The 13,318-nt window shown below is 38.6% G+C and overlaps 1 protein-coding gene across 1 annotated transcript in view; it reads left to right on the top strand.

Annotated features, from left to right (window-relative positions):
• The window catches only part of LOC141746602 (von Willebrand factor D and EGF domain-containing protein-like), a 187,291-nt gene extending 174,221 nt beyond the window's left edge, over positions 1-13,070 (top strand). Inside the window, exons 28-29 of the mRNA XM_074595441.1 lie at positions 4,706-4,803; positions 12,689-13,070. Coding sequence (XP_074451542.1) covers positions 4,706-4,803; positions 12,689-12,703 — 113 coding nt within the window. The 3' untranslated portion in view covers positions 12,704-13,070. The remainder of the gene's footprint in view (positions 1-4,705; positions 4,804-12,688) is intronic.
• The last annotated feature ends 248 nt before the right edge of the window (positions 13,071-13,318 follow it).

The following is a 13,318-nucleotide window of genomic DNA, read 5'->3' as shown; positions in this document are numbered from 1 at the left end:
ATGGACAAATACTGAAAATTCATCTTGGATACCTGCTTTTGAGTTATCTTTAATAAGAAGTCACAGATCTCCTTCATCAGTGCATTTTCTAACTCACATTGGCCTAAGCCTACATGGACAGTTTAAGATGTTCGGAGGCCACAGTAGATATAGCTGCCACAATAAAATCTTTTCTAAATCTCCTCTCTTCAGTCTTCTATAAAACCAAAAAAATTAAAACATAACATCCCCTACTTTTAGGTCCCTAATAATTAATTTAAATACTTAGAAGGACAAATACTGATGCCCCTTTCACCAGGAAAAAAGGACCTAGATCTCTATCACAAGTGATACTCTGAAATGCTTCAACCTTTCAGCAGACGACACCGTTGACAGTAACCTAGAGCAGATTTTCAGTTCTGTTGCAATGAAGATTGGCAATGCCTAAGTCAGAATAATTCTACGTCTAAAGTATTTTCAAAATGTCTCAGAGAGCAAGACTGGCCTGTGTTGTCAGAAGTAGTTACCACACATTAAGGAGCTTATATCTAATTTAGAACAGGTCTGCTACATTTTGGAGATGAGATCATACAAGCAAAAGCTTTGCCTCTTTTGCAACGATGTGCAATGAAACTGCATGTCCATTTAACGCAGTTAATTATTAATTTCTTAATGCTACAATCAGTCAAACTCACAATGACATTCCATAGACGTCTTTGTGGGCTGTTTTTCTTACAGTTTCACCAGTCTCTGGGCACAACTAAACTGCAGAACTCGGCAAGAGTGAAAGCAGACTTTTAGGAGCCATTGGTAACAGATAAAACACCATAGTCCTCTTTTATCAGACTGCAAATAAAGAGGTCAGAGAACAGTTTTCTTCCCCACTCATCTGTAACTGAACAGAATAGCTTCTGAAAGAGAATCAATAAAATAGGTCATTTGTCCCAACAAATAAGGTTTATGGTGGAATACACACATTATCCTTGATAAATACCTATGACTTTGATGGTCATAGTTTAAGGAATAATGGACAAGTTTCGAAGTGTATTGCAAATGCAGGGAAATTACCTCTTGGGGGGACAGGTTAAAAAATGTCGTTTGAAATATTCAACATATCTCAACTATAGAAACCAGCAGCTTCATAGATTCGGCTTCTTCCATTAGAAGCTTTTTCTTTATGACTCTGTTTTTAGCTTTCATATTCACATCCAGCTTTCAGCACAAATATTCCAAAAATTCCCTCTCTGAAAACACAGAAACACTATCCCAGGATCACGATGTTTCCATCAGTGATTTCCTTCCCATTCCATACCAGATACCCAGTCTAAAGCTCCATGCCTGTGGCTTCCCCTTGCCTCCTGCGGTGTTAACTCACATCTCTCTTTTTCTTGAGCTAGAAAAGAAACGTTAGACCAAAGCAGTGAAGACCTGACAGTACAATCTGATGACACTGACAGATACAGCCAGAACACAACCCAGTAAAGTCAGAGGGCTTCTGGCCAGGGATAGAAGTCTGTTGTTTAAGGCTCTGAATGCAGGATCAAGGTATAATTCTAATAATTAATTATAAAGTATAAGAAGGTTATAGTCGTGAAGGATCTTCATCATTAAAATTCATGCTGCTATCTTCTGTTCTAATATTATTGAACCCGTACCGGCTCCTCATTGCCCTTCAGAATATCTTCTCTTTATTTGCATGTTATAAGTGTCAAGCTTATAGCCTTATAATTTCCTCAACGTTCTTCCTCGTTCTCTCTCTCCGCACTGAACAACATCTCAGACAGGCTTTCTTCTAGCTTTCCTATGTAACCCTTTCAAACCTTAAAAAAGAAAAATCTTTTTTTTTAAAGAATGTAGTTCGCATGCAAATTATAGCTCTGTTCTTTTAACTCCCAGGGATAAATCTCTTTCTGTAAGGGGCATTTATTGATTATAATTTTAACATAAGCTTAGCTTTTTAAATGACTTTCTTTGCTGAATCTGTACAGGATAATGCATACATAGCCCATGTCATTTTTAGTGTTTAGTGGCTTAGTATGCCTTGTAAATACATTTATGAAATATTCATTTGAACTTCAGCTATATTATTATCCTGTGTGATTTCACTTCCAATTTTCTTCCAAAATGTTTTTAACTTTTCTCCTAACCGAGCCGTTGTTTTTCTGAGCACTACAGCAGGAAGCAGTGGGTGGAGAGGGAGAGACAGGCAGGTAGCAAAGGAGGAAATCTTTTTCCTTTGTTTTCTTTGTTTGCATCAACCGAGAATCAAAGAAACCATAGATGGAAAAAAAGCCTAGTACCTTATCTAATGCTTATTCTTCTGCCCATGCGAACCAGTACACCCCAAGCTGCTATAGGGGTCTCCAGAAGAGTCCACCTCTCTTCGCCTTACCCTGTTCTTGTTTTATCCACTACCAAGCTGAAAGGACACTCAACTTCCATTTTTCCGCAGCCCAAGTTCATAGCAAATGAATGGCAGCAATACCATACACAGTTCTCTCTCATCTAGCTTAGTACAGTGGAAGAGCACTGGTGCAGGCACAAGGAGCCCCTTCTGCTGACAACACATTCCCTACTGGGAAATGGTTTTTTGTTCCAATGAATGAAATTCTGTAATTTTTCCAGTTATAAATCTGAGTTCTTTCAAAGTTCGTGGAGGAGCTGAAGTAGCAGTCGGCAGATGATGAGCACGTTGTTCCAGACTGAGCGTGATTTCATTCCTCCTCTGCCCCATCCAAACCTAGGACTCAAACATGGGCCTCCCCCTCTCAGACGAAGGAGAAGTTCAGAGGTTTGCAGCTGCCTATTCTGGGTCTCACGGAGTGTTTTGCAACAGACACCTAATAAAAACAAGTTGGCTTCGTAAAAACTTGCTTCAACAAAACAGCACTTTCACCTTTTCAAAATAGCGGAAATATATCAACTAGCTCATATACTAGGGAGGTGAGTCGCTGGCTCCAGGTCACTGGAGTCCTACAGCAGATAACCATCTGACACAGCTGGCTTTTTAAAAAGGAGCACCTGGAGGTCACCAGCATGTCCAGGCCTCTACGTGTTCTTGTTCTGGACACGGTGCGGGTCAGTAGTTTTGACATAGCATGAACCCTCACTACCTGACTGTACTCACAAGAGTTTACCAAGCTGTTTGCAGCCTCTCCTTTTCAGGATGTGTAGAGTGGCAGTAAGTCTGCTCCTTCGCTCCTCTGTCCCATAGCTGTCAGGCCTGAAGTTCACTATACATATTTAGATTTTAATATTCCCTACTCTGGCAAAATTTCAACCTCCTCACTGAGCGTCACCTGCTATGATAAGCTGATAGAACAAAACCAATACGAATTCCAGACGTTGTTACCCGTCTTGTTGCTGGCCTTCCAAGGCCACTACAACAATTCGTATGACTGAGAATCGCATTTGGATGGCATAGGACTTCACTAGGTGTTTTCTAAAGAAATTTCACTGGCCCAGTCTACCTCTAAGACTTCAGATCATAACACAAAGAATTTGCATGACTTTAGGTCTGTGTCAAAATCAGAACCTAAGCCTAACAAACTGAAATCCTAGAATTTGTTCCTTCAGCCCCTCAATTTGTTGAAATTGATTTTCTATGAAAAAACCCTCAGAAGGATACATTAAAATCTTTCAGATCTGATAGAACACTTTGCTCCATGACGAAGGAAATGGTATTGGATCATAGACATGCGTCTACTTCATTTTCAGATCTGTCTTAACGGTGTATGGTTTGCAGCCTCCTATATGTCTCTGCCACACAAGAAAATATGATGCCATTTGTTGATACACATCTGACCAGTTTTGAAGGCATTTAGTTTGACTGCCTGTAACTAGGATACAATATTCTGGCAATATTTATAGGTGGTTTAACTCATGAGATCTAATTAAAATACTATGACATGTGTGTTCTTCTTGAATTGGTGCCCTATGAATTGGCTCTTCTCTTTCCTCTAAGCCAAAACAATGTCATAACAACATAAACTGCTAATGAGGATGAAAAACTGGCTGAAATTTGACTAATTCAATTTATTATCTTTTTTCTCCCCTGAAAAAAAGGACACTGATTCTTTTACTAACAGAATATCTTCAAATGGATGGGCCTCTATAAGCACACCGGAACTATAGATAAGATAAAAAAGTTTTTCTGATTCTTTTTTATTTGGAATAAGTAGCTCATTACTGGTTCCGTGGGACCATGAAATTACATATTCTTATGCCCTGGTTTCCAGAGGTGTAAAGTATGCAATTCACCAAATTCTCCCTGTTATTTATTGTGATAGCGTCACCTTTGTGCGTACATATTTAACATATCTCTTCATCTCAAGTCAAGAACGGATCTTTTAACAGCTGTTGTTTTATTTCAATTGGAACAAAAGAAAATCAGTTTTGGCACAAATCTGACCCAACCACCAATGCCCAGAACGTATCCTAGCTTTCAAAATTAGGCCTTGCACTGGTCCATTTCTGACTGAGGCGAGGCGATTACTTTGGCAAAGTCTTCTCTTTCCCCATCATTGGGGAGAAAAGGAAAAAATAAAGAAAATTGTACACACAACAGACACATAGGTATGAAAAAGCCTATGGCAAACCATCTTTAATGCCTCAATATTTTTTTATTTATTGCCCTTTCCTCCATTAAAAGCATCTAAATATTCCCTTCCTAATTACAAGACTTAGAATAAGTATATTTCTAAACAACTTTATTTTTTATTTGTAGCACATTGTGAGCAAAAATGTCTGTTTGGAAGCAGATGCATAAGACCAAATGTCTGTGCTTGCAGAAGTGGCCACACTGGTTCAGCATGTGAAAAGAAGGTAAAGTCCAAAACCACTGATTCTTATGGTAAGAGGGACAAAAATAACTAAATGTAATTGAAATGGCTCACAGGAAAATGGATTAAAGTCTTGTTAACTTTATGAAAGATGTAAATAAGGTTACAAAACAGTTTAAAGGAAGTTTAATGACTGCTAAGCTGCCAAAATAACCCTGTATCCAAGTTCTGTACAAATTTTTCCCTTACTGAACTGTTTAATACTTCAAATATAAAACCCACAAAAGCTGTCTCTATTCTGGTAGTTAGGGTCATCCTTAATGCAGTGCTCCTGTCCAAACCCACTGATCATCTACACAGCAAACCTGGAGAAAAATAGCTGGTTGCAGTCCAGCCCAAGCCTGGAAGCTTCTCTAAATTGCAAAGGCAACCTGCTCCTCCCCACCAGACACCCCTCCACGTGCTTTTCACCCCTCCCCCTTCCTAACAGTGCCTCTTGTTCGCAAGGTGAAACCTCAGGCCTTGCACCCAGGAGGTCTGCGAGCAGCAGTTGGTCTTCTTCATTCCTTCTCCACTCCAGTTTCCGATGTCCACAGACAGCCCACTTCATCTTGCTGAGCTTGACCTCAAAGTCTACATTAAATGTCACTACAGACCTACCCAAAAGTGGCAAAACAGCAAAACAGCTCTCCTGCTCACAGAGGGATCCATCTCGCTCCTCCAAGTAACTTTGTTAGAGGCTCTTTTGCCAGATGAACTCTCCCAGCACCCGTTAGCGCTCCCTACTCCATTACCAACTGGATGCTCCAGCATGTGCTCAGACAGAGCTGATGGGGCTAAATCTTCTGTGCCCTTCCAAGGCGAATGACAGCCAAAACAGGCAACACTGCCCTGCTCTGTATCTTCGTGCTGTGATAGCTGTTCCCCTTGCCTTATGAAGAAACAATGATTTCTTTCTTCCTGGCATTGACCAAAGCAAACTGAAGTCCAGTTCCTGCAAATCTTTTTTTTTTTGCGTGAATTTGAGAAGCATTGAGTCAGGCAAACATTATCCTCACTCCCAATCCTCCCAAAAGAAACCAATAAACCATGTCCAACTAACAGAATGCTTTGCAAGGCTACAGAACATCTGACAGCTGGGCTGGATCTGACCACCACGTCAGTGTATGTCAGTGAGTCCAGTTTATCCCCTGATTCACCACTAAGACAAAACCTTTTTTTTCCATCTTGCCTGTGGTTCATGGTATATATCAACTTGAATTTCCCCTTCGATTTTGAGTGCTGCTTTATTTCATATCCTGCACCACCTGTTTCTCAGAGAATCTCCTCCCTTCCACAATCACAAACATCCAACACATTTTACATTTGCCATTGTTAAAGGCCACATTTTTAAGCCACGGTCATTTCCCACAACTCAAACACTGTTCCACTCAGATGTCCCGACGACCCCATCTCCAGCTTTCAAAAAGGCAGGTTGCCCTGTCATTTATCTATACTCAAAGGCTAGGGGCAAAAATCAACATATTTTCATTTCAATTCCATAATGCATTAAGAGAAAGGATGAAAATCTGTTCAGATAGTCCCTTTATTCTGTTAATGATAATTAGATTTTAATATCAGAATTAAAGTTCTGTATGGATTTTTCTTAACAAGTACATTCTCATACTACATTACAGCTCCTATATCAATACTGAAATGCAGATGATGTAGATAAGATGCGTAAATATTGTCATTTTCTGTATATAAAAATCTATTAAACAGGTTGGCTGTAGCCTAGGAAAATACGGTGCACATTTTCTCAAATAATTAATAGAAGAAGTCCAAATGGAAGCAGGAATATGCCAAGATAAACTGGAGTTACTCTCTGCAGGTGTTTATATCCAGGAGACTTTCCCTCAGAAGGTCAAGAGTTGCCCTTTTTGATACAGCAGACCAAGATTACCAGGATTGCTTTAGAGCATTGTTCTAGTTATGAAAGTGTGAAGTATGATATTTGTCATTTCACAAATGAAATGGAACTTTGTTGCACTTAACAGAAAATATTAAATCAAAAAAAAAAAAACCAGGCTTCCTTTCTCGCATGAATAAACTACTACACAGTAAATCAGTCCTGAAAGGAAAAGAAAGTAGAAAAAGGCTTTGCGTATTATGTATGTCCAGAATGCCAAGCCATCAATGACACGTGTAAACACATGGCTCTCTCTAGCAATGATTCATCTCACATTTTTTAAGACCGTTTGAAGCACTCTTCACTTTCACGGCTTATTCTACAGAAATACTGATTGGCTGCACTGATAGGAACGCTCATTGCTTTGATGTGGAGAAGGAAACGTTCTGAGTAAAAGAGAATTAACAGGTTTCCTTCAATCCATGAGTCTTGCTGAAAACTAGAATCAAACTTAGTAATAAAAGTGATGGATTTAATGGTGTCTAGTTTAAATTACGTGGCTTATATTATATGAAAGCAAATGAGCTACCCCTCCAAAAAAACCCAATATTATGAGAGATATTAAAATACAAAGCTCATTTACTAGCATGGATTATAGTAGACTGTAAACACAGGAATTCACACCCATATTACTGTAGAAAATTTGGGTTGATGGGCCTCCCAAGAGTTAATTTCTCAGACTGGATCAGGTATAAGCGAACAATCTCTGAACAGGCTTTAATCAACTTCTTCTCCAACCCTGTCAGTCACGGAAATCTCACGATTTATCTAAGCAGTTATTCAAGTATTTAACTACATCATTAGAGCACAGTTTTGTTTTTCCTAACACTGAACATAAACCCAATCTGCTGCAAGTAAAACTGATACTTCTTGGGGTAACTTTGGTGGGAACGGAGAAAAGTTATCACAGGTCTTTCAGTAACAACGTTTACATGTTCTAAGCCAGTTAGACTCTCACCTGCCTGATTTTCTCCCATTTTCCTAAACGAATCCAAACAAGTTTCAAAGCCTGTTCTCTCTTGCTCTTGTCTAAACTCTCTCCAGTTTCTCCATCTCCTTCCCGATGCGTTGTAGCTGTGTGCCATCACGGGCTAGTGCCCAGCAGCTCCTGAGTCTTTGGTTAACACATTTGCAGCAACGGATTTACATTTTTCTCTGACTGCACTACAACAGCAACCTGCCCAGTCTTTTCCACAATGCTGACACCTTATCACTTATTTCCCATTTGGCATTTCTGCAGTTTATTTTTCCTCTGCAAGCACCATTTTTATTGTCTTTCCTTAATTTTCTCTTATGGATTTCAAGCTGTTTCACCCATTTATCAAAAAGATTTTTAATTCTAAGCCTGCTTGCGTTACCTCCAAATGTGACATTGTTCAAAAATGTGTCATCTCATTGTCTGAGACATTAATGAACATAGAAAACAGTAGAAAAATCAGGGCCTACAGACCGGCAAAATTGATCAAATTGATGTTGATAAATTTTTCCTTGATAATTCTTACCCAAACAGGGCTTGCTCCTTACTTATTTCATCTGAATCATACAGGCACGAGTGACTGAGTCATGTCAGAAATCTCTCTAAAGTGAAAACCGTATCTGCACCTGGTGGCTGCTTACCTCATTACAGTTGAGGGGCTTATAAATTGGTTATTTAATAATTTGTGTTAGTATCTTTCTAGATACCAACTTAGTCTGAATCTTTGGCTGCTTTTTTTTTTTTTCTCTTGCTTTTCCATTTTTTTTCTCATTTAAAGAGACTTACTATGTTTATTGGGACTATTTATATCCGTTGTGAGTTCTCAAAGCAAATCACTGCTGGTTTAGAAAATGCATCTTTAAATAGCCTGGGGTAAACTCTATGAGGCCCTGTTGACCTGGAAAAGCTGCTTCATGTAACACTTCTCTTATACGCTAAGACTCCATATGGGGAGTTAATGCACAGTAGATAGCATAGCGTAAATTCAAATCCCAGTTTATTGCCTGGTGATTTAACCTTGTAAGCAGGCCTTAAATCTGACTTTTCTGAATCTAAATACTCAGTTTCTCCCCAACTCCCCTTTGCATTCTTGTTCCTTTGTTAATTCTGATCATGTTGAACTTTTTGTCACATTTAACCTTTCCATGAAGACCAAAGAAAAGGCACGTTAGCCTTGGCTGTGTCGTCTGCAGTCTTCTCTCCTTCTTGTGAGATTGACCACCATGTTTTGCTAAGGGAGTTAAAACTCACGCTTTGCTCTGCTTCTGTTATGTGTCGTCAAATAATGGGAACAATACAGTAGCAGTGGCATGTAAAATTTGTCAAAAAACCTGGATTAAATTGGAGGGGAGCAGCCTCTTCTCTTCCCTCAGCAGCAGCCGACAAGGGATGCTCCAGGTGACTGCACCTGCAGCTAACCGAATCCCACCCACCTCCCTTTCCTGGGGAAGGAGGTACAAGGTAATCACCACGTCTTCAGTTTAGGATTTGCTCCTGTGAACTTAATTTCTGGTCTTCAACTTAGTCTCACAAAATTAGAGCAAAAAATTCATTTTTAGCAGCATTTTTTCCTCAGTATATACTGAAAACACCCAGGAGATAGATAGATAGATAGATAGATAGATAGATAGATAGATAGATAGATGGATGGATGGAACTGGGGAAAAAAAAGGCCTTTCTGCAGAGCTCCCTTTTTTTTTCCACAAACTAAATAGTGTCAGGAGCCTGGTTTTGCCGGTGCATTTGGAAAAGCTGGACGGCCCATATTCGCTTAATCAAGTTATTCCCCTATCTCTGCTGTAATCTTTGGTATAGTTCCCCTTTGTGCAGTTAAGATTCCTGTAGGAACAATATAAATTTTCCCAAATTATTCATCATCTACATCCTAGTTCTCACATTTATATTGCCAAGTGATTTGCAATTCATTTTCTGACATTTTTGGTTTACTTTGTTTTGGACTTCTGCTAAACAAAGCCTGCCAACAGCATTCCTCAGAAGGCTAATGAACTTGCTAGAATAGCAATCACTCTCTTAGAAACCTTTTGCGTATTTTTAATTTGTATTGACTCTTTGAGAGAGCCAGATAATTTAGCAAGTTTCGTGGCAGACATGAAGACAAATGCTCCCGCTGACTTTTACATTCAAAACAGCCATTAGAGCACATTTGTTCGGGGCTGGAAGGGGCGACCCAAACAAAACAGACTAAACAGGCCCTTTTCCAGTGGAACCACTGTTAAAAACTTTGGCAGGAGTCCCAAGAGAGACCAAGACAATCACTGCATCATTTGTACAACAGGGAGCTTTTCGGAAAGCTGAAACTCCTATTGTATCTGTTGTCCTATCTGATACCATCACGCTTTCCTTGGGTTTTCTTTTTTTCCTTTCGAAATAGATTAAAGTAATAGCATTAATTAAGTCAACAGAATTAATTTAAGCTAAACAATGTTATCTAGTTAGATATAAACAGTACATAATATTACACTACAAGCTATCATGATGGTGTATTTTCCCAATAACAGTTTAAATATTAATGCTCTAAAGTCGCCTGTCTGTTGAATATTTATTCGAAGGCATAAAGGTACCGAGAAGTGTAGCTCGTTACAGAAAATAATAATTAAGAAAAGGCAAACCTGATAGCAGATCTTTTTAACACTGGAATTTACCAGTAAATCGAACAGCAACAGGCCATTCATTCCCTATGAATGAACCCAGTGACTGCCTTCCAAAAATTAAACATATTATTGATTTCAGTACAGCCTGAAAATATGAGATGTTTTTAATAAACAATTTCTCATATTAGGCAACCCTTTGCTGCAGTTAGTGACCTTAATGTCACTATTATTTTGTTCATTTATACATCAAGAGACACTAAATCACAAATCAGCGTGCTCAAGGTATACAAACTGTGCTCGGCATCTGTGAATACACAAGCTGGAGTGGAGTTTTAGGAAAAACCGGTGTGCCTATTCGTAAATGATTTGAGAAAGAAATTGAAATAATATGAGAAAAAAAAGGGAAAGTCAAATATAAACATGTATGCCAGACAATTTGCTTGCTTATTACAAAGGAATGTAGGAGTAGCTAATGCTATTTAAGCAAGAAAAATGACTGGGACTTCCACTGAATACCTTCAAGACATGTCCTTGTTCAGGGATTCAGGCTGTCTTCAGAGGCAGCCTGACACACTGTAGTTGGTTTAGACCTGGAAGCACCCAAGAGCTCAGGCTTCCAGGCATGCCCGGATAAATCCACACATCGAAGTGCCCTACCAGTGAACTCGCCACCTCGGGTCCCTGCTAGCCTGGAGGTCTCCATGTGTGTTCCATCCTAGTGATGACCAAAGCCTGCCACTGGTCCGTAAAGGATTTACAATGCTATGGTAGTGCACAGTAAAATGAAAACCTGTAGTGTGTATGAATACTTGAACGCCTTTTTAATCTCAGAGAAGCTTATGAAGAAAGAATATTTACAAAAGTGTTCATTCTGGACTTCTGCTGATGTTTCCCCTGCAATAAAAATATATCTTCTCTTTAAGTCTAAATGGGAGAGAGCATTACCGATTTGGAAATTACAATGTTTTTCTTTTGCTCTCTAGAGTTTCATGAACGCAGGAGAAATCAGTCTACTGAAAGTCTTCTCTGATACGTTTTGACTTCAGTTGACAAATTCCTTCAGAATGGGGTTTTGGAGTAATCGCAGAGTTGTGTGTAACATGAACACACGTTTCTGTCCCGTTTGGTACTAAATGTATGCTCCAACTTCCTTCACACATGGTTTTACCAAAAGAAAGCAGGACGGGGCCTTTGCAGCATTTTATGTTTCGTTATACATCCTATTTTATACATGAAATTACATATACACATCTAAAATCCAGATACGTATCTTAGTATAAATGTGTATATAGATATACAGAAATATGTGATATGACACAGACACACACATATGTTTTCAGTTGACCTCAATAAATATATATCGCTCTTCCCGATATTACACACACATTTTCCATGTTAAATCAAATCCTTACTCTGTGTAAATCCCAGCAGGCACTTGTAGAAGTACACTCTCTTTTCAGATAAAATAAATGTGCCACGTACTATTCACAAATAAACAACCGCTACCTGGATACATCACTATCAGAAACTACGGTAAGGTATTTTAGACTGAAAGAGGGAAGTAACATTGGATACATGATGCTAATATCAAGGTTAACCTGTCATATCAAATACAGATACATCAAGATTAAGGAGCACCTTTCTTCTTGTCCTGAATAATAAATTAATATCAACATCTTTATGTGCTTTATAATATAGATTTCTATAAAACTGCCCTTCAAAACGGGTTCTTAAATCTATGTGCTGGCATAAAATACAGCTTTTCATATCATCTATTATCTTGTTTTGGGATAAAGAAAATTCACTCATGTATTTAAACCAAGATGATATTCATGGACAACTTCTGCTGTATGAAAATGGGATAAGTGCACTGAAACGTTTTCAGGCAAGACGCCAACAATCTCCATGCGTTATACAGAAGTGGCAGAGTGATTTTTTTAAGGCACACCTGCTTTAGATGAAAGAAATTGAATTCCAACTCCATAACTGTCAAGCACCACCGCAAATAATAGAGCCTAAGCCGAATCATTTCAGCAATATAGCTATTTTCCTGTTGAAGCGATGGAGCAGAAATCAGCCTTAGCTAGATGATATCACTTTATGCGCACGCTTTGGAAACAGTTCCATTCATCATTTCACTGCTTAATCCCTTTCAAAAACATGTTCTTCATTCCCTGCTTAATAAAAACTTTGGTTACCTAAGTCAAAATTGTGAAAAAAAAAATGTGGATTGCGATTTTGCTGTAATTACATAAAAATTCCAAAGAAAATACAGTAACTATAATAAATCATTTGAACGCGTGCACATAATATTTCTTACATGACACCACATGCATGAGGCTGTTTCTTCTATAGTCCCTTAAGCAGCTGAATCCTCATTTCTTTTTTGCAGCTCCCAATAGGATGAAGATAACATAACAGCAGGACAATGAAGACGATCATTTGGGTATTGATAATCTGGCAGTGAGCACGTTTTCCATTTGGGAAGATAGAGTGTGAAGAAATTGCTAGTTCTCTCCCTTTTACCCTCATATAATCACACAGAAGAATAAAAAAATAAATAAAAAAAAAACACAAATCCTTCTCATACGTCAATAAACCTACATTTATTTTCAAACTTATCTATGGCAAGACTCAAATTCATGATCCATGGCTGTAGTGACACCATCACGACTGTTCCGGGCAACAACAAGATTTTAAAATGGTACAGACCATTTTATAAAGATTTTTAGTGCCATGTTATTCTGCTTCCATTAAAATTTGAAGGCACAGATAAATTTCCTGATTTCTTCCTGTTCTTTTAAACAGGTATGTTTACCCAGAGTCTAGAGAAAAGTGAATAAATCAGATCCTGCTTCTACTGAGAAATTTCAGTGACTACCAAGGGAAAGACCTCAATAATGTTTAACTAATGCTGGCTCCAGCCTGTAGCGTCTTTCCGCTGAGAAACTGCTTTGGTTTTCTAAGTTGCAATACCTGCTAAAATTCTGGCTTTCAGCTGCATCTACACTTGAGTTCTCTT

Source organism: Larus michahellis, chromosome 7, assembly GCF_964199755.1.
Source record: "Larus michahellis chromosome 7, bLarMic1.1, whole genome shotgun sequence".
Taxonomy (NCBI): Eukaryota; Metazoa; Chordata; class Aves; order Charadriiformes; family Laridae; genus Larus; species Larus michahellis.
Note: the sequence above shows the minus strand (reverse complement) of the source record. Positions and strands in the feature narration are given on the sequence as shown.